We start from the raw sequence: 14974 nt of genomic DNA, 5'->3' as shown, positions 1-14974 counted from the left end.
AGCGGTGGGCTGCCATTTTATTTGTATTTTTTTCATCAACACATTGGTCGCCAAAAACGACTTGCGCCGTTTTTGCCCGCCATGAGTTGAACACTGTACGCCGTTTTTGGGATCAATATTTCATTTTTTTCGCCATGGCATTCATAATTCATCTAGCCAACCTCCGGACTTCAGCGGGACCCTGTATGAGATTGCAACGCCTCAATACTGCCGCCTGGTGGATGGTCGGGCGAGTTACTCTCGCCAAAACCGGAAGTGCCGATCGGTGCGTCGAGGAAATCCCTCCGGCAGTCACATCTTGTTACGGGACTCCAGACAAACTATAGTGCATTTGGATCGCTTTCTAAACTTAATAAATCGATATGATTTCGGCGTTTATTGCGCCATACAAACCGGAAATGGATATAATTGGGATCTTTCTCCTCCAGTCTCATCGGCGCACGGTAAGAGGACACTAACGTTCTTTTCAGCCCGATTGTTTATTCATTTCACTGCAAACCATCTGATCAACGTATCAACCCATAGTAAATAAAGCCGTTACTGACGATCAAGGAATTATAAACGACCCCCCCCCCTTTCCTTCACGCATGATGAAGCATAATGTATACCGATCATATACATTTGAATTTTTTAATATAGCGTGTATAGGAAATAAACGGCAATCGATAATCTATATGCTTCAGTAGGGCTGGGCGATATAACGATAACGATAAATATCGCGATATATTTTATCGCTTGCCGTTTATTTTTTTTTTTTTTTGTGACCTGCAACAGGGCAGTTTTAAAACCAGAGACAGTGGACAGACTTGTCTTTCTTGCCTGCAACTTAAAGTAATGGCTTTGCTTGTCCAAATGACAATACTGACCAAATTGAGATTTATTTTTCTCTTGTCCATTTATTTTGTTTGCTTTCTAATTTAAAATACAGTTTGAAACCGTCTGTACACAGTAGGCTGAGTAGGCTATGTGTGCTAGCAGAACTAGACTCCAGTCACGAGTCACGGTGCACATGTGCGGTGGTTTGTCCACCAAAAAAGCGCCAAAAGATAGAAAATAAACTAGCAGAGCCAGAACTGTTCAACTCCCCTGGAGCCACAGCCAGCAGAGAAGCCGGTTTACTTTCGCTTTTAAACCAGCTGCAGCCTGAGAACTGAGTGTGAGGGGATGTAACACTAAAGATGGCGGCAATGACAAATAATTGCTGCAAAATAAACATACATCTGTTGTTAAAAAAAAAAAATTTAATACTTATAACAATTCGATAATTATCGATATAGAGAAATATGATAACATTATCATATCGTTATCGCGATATGATTTTTTTCCATATCGCCCAGCCCTATGCTTCAGGGCCTATAACTACTGTTTTTGGAATTACAGCTGTAAAGATTAAAAACATACTTATATTCTCGACGCTAGTAACACAACAATGTATGAATGAAAAAATATAACGTTCCCACATCCTGAACGATAGATAATCAATGTTGATTGGGCCATAGTAATGTCAATATAGCAATAAAATTTAAAAAGTTATAGCCCTGCAAAGAAGGTAAACATCGCCATAGGCTTTCAATGGTGGCAGACTGGCTATATTGATGGATATAACCCATGGCGCCCAATGTGTTAACATAACAAAACCCCTCTCTCCCCTACAGGGTTCGAAATTAACGGGGGCTCGGGGCAAAATGCCCTTGAAAATGGACAAAATGCCCCCGAATATCAGTTAAGGGGGGCAGAAAATGCCCCCGACAGTTTACTAATTATATATATAATTATATATATGATCTACAGTGCGAGCATTTCCCTTGTATTTGGCCCTAATAATATGTGTGTGCGCGCCACCCGGAAAAATCATTTACTCGAGACGAGTGACGATTACAAAACAGCTCCGCTGTTATAATAGTCCCACATTACACAAGGCGCATAAACGTCCAATCACAGTAGCGCCCGAAAACAAAGTCACGTTACCGGCTTAGGCAAGTTATACATTCAGAATCAGACAACGCAAAAAAATCAGCCAGCCATGAAGCCCATTCATTTTTATTTTGAGCAAAAGAGAGACGAGGAGAAAGAGAGGAATCCGGCTGACATGGCTTTTGAAGTGATATTCGCACGTGTTTTTGCGGGTCCAGTCCCCACGGTATGTTGACAGAATTCGCAAAACACCTTATCGACTGAAGCATAAAAGTCATTAGGATACTGCTCTGCTCTGAATTTAGGGCTTAGTGGGGAATTTCTTCCGACGTTAACGTTAACGACGCACCGAAGCAGCTAGACCATTTCTCCGTGTTGTGTGTAACACGCAGCGGTCCCCGCCTCCTCCCTCCTTGCAACAAACGTTCCACCCAAAAACGGAATTTCTATTTCATAATGAATTAAATAATTGTATAAAGAATTTTCAATGTTCTGTCATCTAATAATATATTCCATTACCTTTCCTATCTGTATCAAAGTCAAAATGTTGGTATCATAACAACACTACAACATACAAAAGCAGCTTGACAACCGATATCCTTTGCGTTTGATTGATTGAAAACTTTATTAACAGATTGCAGAATGGGTACAATACAGTACAGCTCAATACACACAAGTTAAGGGGATGCAGACCAGAGAAAGACTTTCGTCTTGTTTACATCAGGGTCCCCCATTTTCAATTCATAGTGTGCACACGCACAGTATAATAATGCATGAGATAAATAGTTAATAAACTCTGTTACTTGAACAATTTTCACTGTGCTCCTAAATTTCTTTGTGTGCTCCTAAATTTTTATTTAGATTTTATTTATTAACATTTTATTTAGGAGCACATGTGCTCCTTGGGAAAAAGGTTAGCGTAGAGCCCTATATATGGAGACATTAACATTACATTATCAAACATAGGGACGAAGACTGTAAAAAAAAGTGTCAACAATGTTTTATAATCCTTATGTTAATTTTCATCATAAAAATTCAGTGCCCCCGAAATACAAAAAAAAGCCCCCGAAAATCAATTAAGGGGGGCAAAAAAAGCCCTTGAAAAAAAATGTTAATTTCTAACCCTGCTCCCCTAGTAGATGGCCTTGTAGTACCTTGTAAACGTGACAGGCTTTCATGGAAAGTTGCTGTCATGAACTGAAATGCTATCGTGTCCAAGCTTTCTAAGCAAAGCTCCTCCAGCAATATGGCCATCATCAAACGCTCCGTCTGACCCCTTTATATTCTGCGCTATGGACACTTATCAAATCAAATGTATTTGTAAGGTCCGACAACACACGTCAATGTCCCCATTGGCCGGACACGTCTTCTTTCACCATGAAGTCCAAAACTATTTTAATAAATGAATGCAACACTCCCAGACATATCCCACGCGAAGGCAACTTCATATCCAGGTCCATCTTTGTTCATACCTGATAATGTCAGCATTATAACACCTGATTATAACACAAGCACCAGCCAGAGTAAGTAACTGTAGATGTCAACAGGCAAGCAATGTTGATCACGGATTCAGGATTATTCACAGAAGGTATATAATAGTATAATAATAGTCCTGTGACTTGACGCAAGTATCGCACAGTAACGTTACAGCAAATGCATTAATTTGATAGGAATACGCAAGGAAACACATCTGTGAAATAAACAACATTTGGAACATCCATGTTGATATGCTCCATTAAGGTAAAAGTCCTCCATGTCTCAGAAAGTATTCCACATGCAGATTGTTTATCTCCTATTCCTGGAGGCAGGCCTCACTATGCGAAAGTATTCTATAGGTTGCATCTCGAGGTCCCATCATGACGTGCAAAAGCTGTCAATCACAAAGACAACTTTGACAGATTCCCTCACAGATATTAACGTTACATATTATTTGGATTTCCTTAAGAAAAGTCATAAATGCAAGTTGGTTCATCATTGAAAATGTCATTACATTTATGTAAATTGACACCGTTTGATAATAGAACAGTGTGGTGATGCAAGTTAATTCTGGAGGAGTTAAGTTATTGATGATGTTAGTTACTGATGATGATGAGGTTAGTTACTGATGATGATGAGGTAAGTTACTGATGATGAGGTTAGTTACTGATGATGAGGTTAGTTACTGATGATGATGAGGTTAGTTACTGATTATGTTGATGAGGTTAATTACTGATGATGAGGAGGTAAGTTACTGATGATGAGGTTAGTTACTGATGACGATGAGGTTAGTTACTGATGTTGATGAGGTTAGTTACTGATGTTGATGAGGTTAGTTACTGATGATGAGGTTAGTTACTGATGATGAGGTTAGTTACTGATGATGAGGTTAGTTACTGATGATGATGAGGTTAGTTACTGATGATGAAGAGGAGGTAAGTTACTGATGATGAGGTTAGTTACTGATGATGAGGTTAGTTACTGATGTTGATGAGGTTAGTTACTGATGATGATGATGAGGTTAGTTACTGATGATGATGATGAGGTTAGTTACTGATGATGAGGTTAGTTACTGATGATGATGAGGTTAGTTACTGATGATGATGAGGTAAGTTACTGATGAGGTTAGTTACTGATGATGATGAGGTTAGTTACTGATGATGATGAGGTTAGTTACTGATGATGAAGAGGAGGTAAGTTACTGATGAGGTTAGTTACTGATGATGAGGTTAGTTACTGACAGGGAGCGAAATTAACTTTTTGACTCACCGGCCAGTGGCGGGTAGATGGGAAGAGTCTACCCGCCAAGCATATTTCTTACCTGCCAATATATATTTTATATATACAATTTTTTTTTAAATAAAATATATATTATATAATCATACTTGTAGTTGTATTATCTGCGAGACATCGCCACCACGCAATAAGTCAAAATGCTTGCTATCTGCAAACAGCTCCACTGTCTGTTTTGGCTGTGTTGCTCTTCTAGAAAAATAATCCTTTCAGGGTTGCCTATTGAAATACTGTACACTTTCCTACTGTACACTTTCCTGATTAATTGAAATGGGGGACCCTGATGTAAACAAGACGAAAGTATTTCTCTGGTCTGCATCCCCTTAACAATTGTGTGTATTGAGCTGTACTGTATTGTACCCATTCTGCAATCTGTTAATAAAGTTTTCAATCAATCAATCAATCACACCTCCAGTAAAGAAACATTGTTTGAGTTTGCGTGTCAGGTAGACCATTGATTGACAGTCGAGTCTGCCAATTACATCACATCGCTTGCACTCCGGTGCTGCAGCTGGACCCATTGCCCACCTCTGCTGTTGATAACGCTAGCCAAGTTATTATACACACAAATACACAGTGGGCCAGTGACTTTGGTGTAGGGGTGTAACAATGCATCGATCCTAAGGGGGAAATTCAACTGCATCGATTTGAAAATGTTAGAATAGATTATCGCAATTTTAATGTGTACACGTTATGTTATTGTCATGTCCGTTACAGCCAACACACCGACATACGCTACTGCACCAACGTTATGATTAACAAAGCAAGGCATTCGTTTTGTTGCATTAACGTTATATTACTATTGCTATCGATAAATCTAGGTGTTCTAAAATCTATTGCTATTGGTAAGAGAGACTATAATAAGTTGGTGTCTCGGAAAACGAGAGCCCTGATCGCGGAGTTTCAGGAAGTAAACAAGAAAAATGAGAGCTTCTGATTGGTCATTTGCTTTATTTCCCATGAAACCAGTCACTTCACTCTACTGTGATTGGACCGTTGGCTTGAGTGCAATGTGGGACTTGTAGTTTTTTAACGATCTCGCAGCGGAGGAAAAAAAAGACGAGAGAGGCTATAATCTGTATTCGCACAGCGTGCGCGTAATTGATTTTTACCGTTCGCATACAAATATTTTTAGGGGCCTGCTTATGAACTACACGTCTACACGCCACACGGCGGGCAGCCCTCTAAGTGTCATGCGCCAAAGGTAAAAACAGACCGCCCCTGGCGGGCGGCGGGCTTTAGTTTCGGTCCCTGGTTACTGATGATGATGAGGTTAGTTACTGATGTTGATGAGGTTAGTTACTGATGTTTATGATGAGGTTAGTTACTAATGATGAGGTTAGTTACTGATGATGATGAGGTTAGTTACTAATGATGATGAGGTTAGTTACTGATGATGATGAGGTTAGTTACTGATGTTGATGAGGTTAGTTACTGATGATGATGAGGTTAGCTACTGATGATGATGAGGTTAGTTACTGATGATGATGAGGTTAGTTACTGATGTTGATGAAGTTAGTTACTGATGATGATGAGGTTAGTTACTAGGGGTGGGACGGTACGCATCCGAACCGTGTACTAGGGGTGGACGGTATAAACGGTATACGGTATAAACGGTATTAATTTGCTCTACGGTATGGATTTTGACTATACCGTGTAACCGGTAGAGCAGCTCTAAAATAGCAATGACGTCATGTAACCACAGCGCGACTATTTCAATCGCATTTGCCCCTAAAAATAGATGGAATTAGTCATAGATAATAGATATGTGCAAACTGGAAAAAGTTATTTAGGAGGCTTCGCGCAGTGGGCGTGTCAACACGCAATTGTCATTTCATAATAAACACATATCACCGCGGCGCACAGCAAGTTTCAATTTCAGTTCCTGGCATTTTTTAACCAGTGGAGAAAGGTAAGATATTTCCCTATCGTTTTTCTTATATGAATTATTCTACGTTAATAAAACATACCTGGTGATCAACTACAGTTTGCTGTAAACATTACGATATGTGTGTAGTGTTATGATAACGACGGCTGCAGCGGGAGCCGGGAGGACCATATAGATATCTATGGGGAGGACGGCTGCAGCAGTGGATTTGCGAATAGCATGCAGGTGCAGAGCCGCAGAGCCGCAGAGCCAGGGGCTCTTTCAGGTCTGGTCACAGGCCCGTCAAACAGCGCCCCCCCACCCAACGGCTGAATTGCCACCAGACCTGAAAGAGCCCCTGGCTCTGCGCCTCTGCAGCTACATATGCTTCTAGCAAAATCCAGCCCCGCTGTTTGCAATGGGAGCAGGAGTCTCGACTCGGGACTTATTTTATTTGGAATATAATGACTTTATATGCAAAAGTAGCCTAGTTTTAAGTTAAAATATTATAAATCTACATGCCTTGAGGATGTCATTCTTTATATAGCCTGCCTATCAGGCAAAAAAAATTATTCTAACAGAAACACTGATACCGTGATATATACCGTTACCGTCTATGCTTCAAATTATACCGTGATATAAATTTTAGACCATACCGTCCACCCCTACCGTGTACCGTTCGGCACGACCTCCACGGTTCGGGCGTCTGTGTATTCTACGGTTCCGGGGATGCGCAAATAAAAAAATTAAAACTTCATTTGGCACGGAGCCGGGAGAGGTGAGCGCTGGCTGCAGGCAGCAGCAGCAGCACTGCAGCCAGGTGCTAGTCAGTTTGTGTAAAAATGGCAAGCACAATATAAATCAATCTTCATTACGACTTTAAAAACATAGCCATTAACATTACATAGGCCTACACACATCTTGCCATAGCGTTAGCAGTTTGTACAACACAACGCACGTTTTAACTATGGTAGCCCCGCTAGCCCCAGCTAATACAGTCAATGAAATGTTACCGTAGCTAGTACTAGCTAGCAGAGGAGGAAATGAGAGTCTGAGAGGCGGGGTGTTTAAAGACAATGATAGGCGTTTATTCAACATCCAAGAAGGCTAACATACAACTGTGTTTTACTAACTCCAACCGGGACTATTGCTGCTTTCGTGCTGCTTGTTGATGTTATGAACTCCTCCTAAGCTGATGGTCCCACACGCTAAAATGTCCGTGGGGACCCGCGCCAACCCATAGATAGTTCCAACTCACTGAATTATGTAATCCACCACAGTTGCACTCAATATTTAAATAATGTTAGTCTAAATAAATGTAGACAGATAATGTACGTATTTTAAAAATAGAATGAACAGAGCAGTGTTGTTTTTAAACAGTACAGTGTGTGTGTGTTAGTTTGATGTATATGCTGTCAGTTCGGTCTTTGTGTGCCAAACATTATTTAAGGCTGTAAACACTTCCTCCTCGTGGTAAAATGATGTGCCTGATGTCAAACTGCCTCATTCTTTCAGTTTTTGCATGACTACGTCCTTGAGAATAACTGAAAAGTTGGATTATTTTTAGGCTATATATATTTTATGCTGATTCTGGTATTTTTGGAGTAAAACATTTTTTTAAATAAAAAACAATATATCGAACCGAACAGAAAACAGTTACCACAAAACCGAGGTACGTACCGAACCGTGGGTTTTGTGAACCGTCCCACCCCTATTAGTTACTAACCTACACTGTAGCACTCAACACTTTGATGAACATTGTTACTCAGCTGATAGAGTTGTGCTCTTCCTGATGGCTTGTCGTACAGAACTTGTAAGTCGCTTTGGATAAAAGCGTCAGCTAAATGACTAAATGTAAATGTAAATGTAAATGATGATGATGAGGTTAGTTACTGATGAAGAGGAGGTAAGTTACTGGTGATGAGGTTAGTTACTGATGATGAGGTTAGTTACTGATGATGAGGTAAGTTACTGATGAGGTTAGTTACTGATGATGATGATGTGGTTAGTTACTGATGTTGATGAGGTAAGTTACTGATGATGAGGTTAGTTACTGATGATGATGATGAGGTTAGTTACTGATGTTGATGAGGTTAGTTACTGATGATGATGATGTGGTTAGTTACTGATGTTGATGAGGTAAGTTACTGATGATGAGGTTAGTTACTGATGATGATGATGATGAGGTTAGTTACTGATGTTGATGAGGTTAGTTACTGATGTTGATGAGGTTAGTTACTGATGTTGAGGTTAGTTACTGATGATGATGATGAGGTTAGTTACTGATGAGGTTAGTTACTGATGTTGATGAGGTTAGTTACTGATGATGATGAGGTTAGTTACTGATGATGAGGTTAGGTACTGATGTTGATGAGGTTAGTTACTGATGATGATGAGGTTAGTTACTGATGATGATGAGGTTAGTTACTGATGATGAGGTTAGTTACTGACGTTGATGAGGTTAGTTACTGATGATGATGAGGTTAGTTACTGATGTTGATGATGAGGTTAGTTACTGATGTTGATGAGGTTAGTTACTGATGATAAGGTTAGTTACTGATGATGATGATGAGGTTAGTTACTGATGATGTTGAGGTTAGTTACTGATGTTGATGAGGTTAGTTACTGATGTTGATGAGGTTAGTTACTGATGATGTTGAGGTTAGTTACTGATGTTGATGATGAGGTTAGTTACTGATGAGGTTAGTTACTGATGTTGATGAGGTTAGTTACTGATGATGATGAGGTTAGTTACTGATGTTGAGGTTAGTTACTGATGTTGATGAGGTTAGTTACTGATGTTGATGAGGTTAGTTACTGATGTTGAGGTTAGTTACTGATGATGATGATGAGGTTAGTTACTGATGAGGTTAGTTACTAGGGGTGGGACGATACATCGATCCAGATCGATACATCGATGTAATTATCAACGATCGAATCGGATCGATGCGATGTAATAAGATCGATTCATATCGATACTCTTATTTTGAAAATCCTGTGGCGAGTCTCATAACTGATTGTGTTAAATGGGCATATGATATCATCTCATATCGATCGCAGGCACCTGAATCTAATCGTATCGTATTGTATCGTGAGAGACTTTGTGATATCGGCAAATATCGTATCGTTGTCCAAAGAATCGATATCGTATCGTATCATGATGAAACTGGTGATTCCCACCCCTATTAGTTACTGATGTTGATGAGGTTAGTTACTGATGATGATGAGGTTAGTTACTGATGATGAGGTTAGGTACTGATGTTGATGAGGTTAGTTACTGATGATGATGAGGTTAGTTACTGATGATGATGAGGTTAGTTACTGATGATGAGGTTAGTTACTGACGTTGATGAGGTTAGTTACTGATGATGATGAGGTTAGTTACTGATGTTGATGATGAGGTTAGTTACTGATGTTGATGAGGTTAGTAGAGCCATATGGAATCCGCGATCACGGAATCGCGGACGGAATCGCGGAATTGAGCAATAAAAATGGAATCCACTATATAAAAAAAAATTAAAAATTAAAAAAAAAGTTTTTTTTTACTTTTTTTTTATGTTGTGGAACTTGTACAGCACTTTGTTCAACTTTGTCAGTGCTGTAAAGTTTAAACCTTTTAAAATCTTAGACAAACAAAACACTTTGCTTTCATGAAATATTGTAAGCCGTCATTTGAGGCTTTATAAAAGCAGCACAATGAACACAAATCTGTCAGTGCCGAGTCCGTCATCTTAAATAACAAACAGCATTGCTTGTTGTAGTTAACAAAGAGAGGCAGAGTTGATTTTGCAAAAATATATATAATTTTTTTTTTTTTTTTTTTTTTTTAATCAAATTTTATTTTCATATTCGAATCCCATGCCCATCGAACGAAGCTTCGAAGCTTCAAAGTATTTAAGACGGCCCTATTAAATGGACTGTTATATCTTATTAAATTGTGGACATTTATTAATTCCCACTTATTATACACTATTTCTGATGGTAACATGAGCGTACAAAGCAAAATACAGAATTCTGAAATATTAAAACGGAAAAAACGGAATTTGGAAAAAAATAAAATGGAATTTGGAAAAAAATTAAACGGATTTCATATGGCTCTAGGTTAGTTACTGATGATAAGGTTAGTTACTGATGATGATGATGATGATGAGATTAGTTACTGATGTTGATGAGGTTAGTTACTGATGTTGATGAGGTTAGTTACTGATGATGATGATGAGGTTAGTTACTGATGTTTATGATGAGGTTAGTTACTGATGATGATGATGAGGTTAGTTACTGATGATGAGGTTAGTTACTGATGTTGTTGATGAGGTTAGTTACTGATGTTGATGATGATAAGGAGAAGCCGGACAAGAGCATAGAGGAGAGGAGCAACGTGCAGCTGCTGTTGCTGTAGCAGGAGGAGCAGGGGAAGGAGAACCTAAATCTTGAGACACCTCGTATGTCAGCTAGACAAGACATTTCCCCTGCTCGTAACTGTGCACAAATATGTACTGTATGTACTTAGGCCTTCGAGAGTTCTTCTGGTGCCGCCGGGCAGACACACGAGACCCAGCAGGGAGGGCTTTGCGAGTGCAATTTTTTTTTTGTTAACACCTCTACTGCTACAAATCGATCCTAGGGGAAACACAGGCTAATTATCAGATATAAACAGGTCCCACTACACTGCCCATGGGTTGTCATGTGACACTATAATTATCAATTATTCACAAACTGCTGTGCAACTCTCACAGCCATACTACAGGGTAGTCACTTTTTTCCCCCACGTGGCTTTTTTTGGCCCCCCTTAATTGATTTTCTGAGGCACTCTTTTTTTGCATTTCGGGGGACCCTGAAATTGGTGACACCGCATGCCAGTTTGTGGCTGCAATGTTCTTGATGGTGCAAAGCACTGTTTTTACGGTCCGTTATATATTTTTATTATTATTTATATATATATATATATAAATCGGAGCCAATATATTTTTTAATGGCATATTCCCCCTCTGTGATATGGTCTACACAACATAAATCTAAACATTTGTTTTTAGTGGTGAAAAAGATTTATAATAATTTTGTTAAAGCAACTTCCTGTAATCACTTGACTCGCTATATAATCCATTATAATCGATCATGGAAAACAGCCTCTTGAGCTCACAGGATTGTAAATAGCAGCAGAACGCTCGCACCGCTTTGGCCGCATTGAATTCCTAATAGGTGACGCCATCGCCTTTTGGTTAAAAAGTCAAAAGTCCAAATGACACTCGCCTACCACCGCAGAGACTCTGGGATGGGATCGATTCCAGCAGTCAGCGGTACCTCCGGCTTGGTCAGTCGTCCCTACCAACACAATTGGCAGTGTTAGCGGGTGGGAAGCCGGTGGGGTATGTGTCCTGGTCATTGTAAATTGTGACTCCTACTGGTCGGTCTGTTCAGCAGTGAAACTCCTCGCTCAGGTGAAAAGAAGTGGCTGGCGACTCCACATGTAAAATTTATAATAATAATAAAGTCCCAAATGGAACGAATAATACGATTTCACGCGGTTGTAGCCGAGACATGGGGCAACATCTGGATGCAAGAACCTCGTTCTTGGCTCCCATTTAAGGAGAGTATTTCTCCAGCAAATCATCAACCGACAAACGCCATTGCATGCGCACAAATTTGAGCGGTTGCTTGAAAAGTATCGTCTGGGACTTCGGCTTTTTGTGAGGGAAGTGGCCCGAAAACGGACGGGCTGAAACGGCCTTCTGAAACGCATTGTGGGCGGAGCTCCCATTTGATTACATTACGGCAGAACGTTTGACATCCCTATCCACAGTGAAGGCTCCTCTCACACTGGACAGTTGTGCTGCCAGGGGTCTCACAGCAAGCTTTACAATACAATGTGATCTGATCACCTTCATCCCCACCCCAAAAACACCAATTACCAGGACTCCACCGTACTCCACATTACATTATTGTTTGGTGGGCGACCCCCCACCCCCCAGGATTCATCTGCTCTTTCTATCCATTATGGAGAGAAATCTCTCCACATCAGAGACATTCGTTGTTGGTCTTCCTCAATGTCGCTCACAGTCACAGCAGAAGAATCGAATGAAACGGGCAAATTGTGCCCCCCTTAAATGATTTGAGGGCATAAATGATACATTTTCACCTGTGTTTTTTTTGCCCCAAGCCAAAGTTACTGACGATGAGGTGGCTTCCAACCCTGCGGTCATAATGTGAACATTCCGAGGCCCATACACATCTCAGACACGTGCCTACACAGACGTGTTAATCTCAGCATTTGTAAGAAATTCAACAGCCTAGCCTAAATTTGGAGAGGTGCCTATATATAACAAGATTATTTTACATCATGGGGGGGGGGGGGCTCTTTGCCTCCATACTGCACATTTCTGGCAGCTGGAGAAAGACTTTTGCTGTTCAAAGAGATTTAAGACTCACGCTAGCCAAATGCAGTTCGACAATAGAATGCAAACTACAACAGTAACAGGCAAGCAAAGCTTGGGGAAACCCACTGAAATGTGAGTTTTTTTAAAAGGAACGTGCAAAATGCTGTCGTAGTCCAGAGCCAACACTTTGCACCGAGAGGCCATCAAAAGCACCAAGGGTCAGGTAAGGGTAGGTCTTTTTCACAACAGACTAGCCTAGTACTAGTAGTAGTGGCTTCAGCCAGAGAGAGAATCCCAGGGTGGGGGAGGGGATGACACTGAGGGGAGGTTGCAGTTTCACTCCCTCTCCAGTCTCTCAGTGACTAGAATGGGCAGGCTAGTCACCCCTTAAATATAATACCATGGTAGTCACTCATTCAGTTTAAGTATTGTATTGACACTTATAGAGCCAGCCTTAATCTGAGCATTTCCTTGTGTGTGTGCCCCTCCCTACATAGTGGAATACAAAGTCTGACAGCACACACACACACACAACTACAAAAAGTGAGTCAACAGTAAGGATAGTACAAATGATAAAAACAACTTTCATCATTGAATTAAGATCTACAATGGATATTGTTCCTCCAACTCTAAACAACCCATATTCACTTGGTGGACTAGCCAACTAGCTAGCATGCAGTGTGTGCTATAATGTGTCATCATCGTTGCCAAAATAATAAGAACCTTTACAATAAAGATGAAGCCAGCTACATCATCATCATCATACTTATAGACATCATCTATAACATTCGTATTTGTCATGACCAATAGGCCCAGCAGCAGAAATTAGTTCATTGTGTACAGTTGCATGCGATCAAGAACAGATTAGAACTATGTTAAAGGGCATTAGTACATTATCACTAACTTATATATCCGCCCCTTTACTCAAGGCCTAACTTCGGTTGATTAACTAGTTGATATTACAGGGGAAACTATGTTTATATGACGGAGCCATCAGCTGTGATGAGTGCGTACTTCTCCTTCCTTCCCTTCGTGTGTCAGTCGCCATATTCAAGTCTTATTTTTTTGGGGGAGACTTGATTACAACAGGGCTCACCGTTACCGACACTGATCAATACATCCGAGGTAGAAGAACCGATACAATCATTAAGCATTCTCAATAAGAAGGGGACACACAAGTTTGTTCTGTCATTATTTACCTTTTTATATAAAAGATAGTTTGTTATTTAAAAACTTGGGTGTATGGGGGGGTACGTGTAGGCTTCATCAAAGCCAAAAACAATGCTCATAATAAACTTAAATCTAACGTTAGTCAGTCGATCTGGTAGAGAAAAGAAAGCCAACAGCTCAGTGGATCAGCTGGTGTTTGGCTGCTCGTTCCAGCTGATTCCACCTTCTTCTTCCCCCCGACTTGCTTAGCAAAGCTGAAAGCCACAGAGAGGCTAAAGCCATCGGTGGTGCCACTCAGTTTTTTTTCTAATTTAAAAACATAACGCAGTGCAAAAACACCCCCACACACTTCTCAAAGTAAACCCATACTTTCAGACTAAACGTTAACGTTAACACGGTGACCGCAGAGCGAGCAGCTAGCCTGGTTGTGATTGACCGAGCAGCTAGCGGCGGTAGCTGCTTCTAGCTAGTGGAGGTCTGGTCTCCTACCTCGGCCGAGATGCTGCCATGGTGCGCCTCTCTCTCTCACAAACACGACTCCAAGTCGCTTGCCATGTGTTTTTATTAACAGTCCACACGGCAGGGTAGTCTTCCTCCGTCTCGGTCACATTGTTGACCGGTGAAATGGCATCGAATTTGTTCAATTAATAAGCTGTCAAAATTATTTGTTCTTCCATACTTCGGCTGCAGTGCTAACACAGTGGTGCGTTTAGAGGGGTCTCTCTTCTCTCTCTGCCTGCTGCCCGGACTGTTCTACTGTATCCAGCCGTCCGGGGGGACCGAGCACAAATCACAGATAAAGCATAGATGAAAGAATACATTGTAATGTACATATCAGCTCATATGTATTATAGGTGTGATATTCTGGCGTTACGTCGTC

The 14974-nt window shown here is 40.6% G+C and overlaps 1 protein-coding gene across 2 annotated transcripts in view; it reads right to left on the bottom strand.

The window, feature by feature from the left end:
- Positions 1-14763, bottom strand: part of LOC311236579 (AF4/FMR2 family member 1-like) — a 127805-nt gene extending 113042 nt beyond the window's left edge. For both annotated transcript variants that reach the window (XM_084324265.1, XM_084324266.1), the window contains exon 1: positions 14584-14763. In XM_084324265.1, the coding sequence (XP_084180391.1) occupies positions 14584-14603 (20 nt within the window). In that variant the 5' untranslated portion in view covers positions 14604-14763. The remainder of the gene's footprint in view (positions 1-14583) is intronic.
- Between the last annotated feature and the right edge of the window lie 211 nt (positions 14764-14974).

Source organism: Notolepis coatsorum (assembly GCF_963971535.1).
Source record: "Notolepis coatsorum genome assembly, chromosome: 11".
Taxonomy (NCBI): domain Eukaryota; kingdom Metazoa; phylum Chordata; class Actinopteri; order Aulopiformes; family Paralepididae; genus Notolepis; species Notolepis coatsorum.
This window is presented reverse-complemented; position numbering and strand designations above follow the sequence as displayed.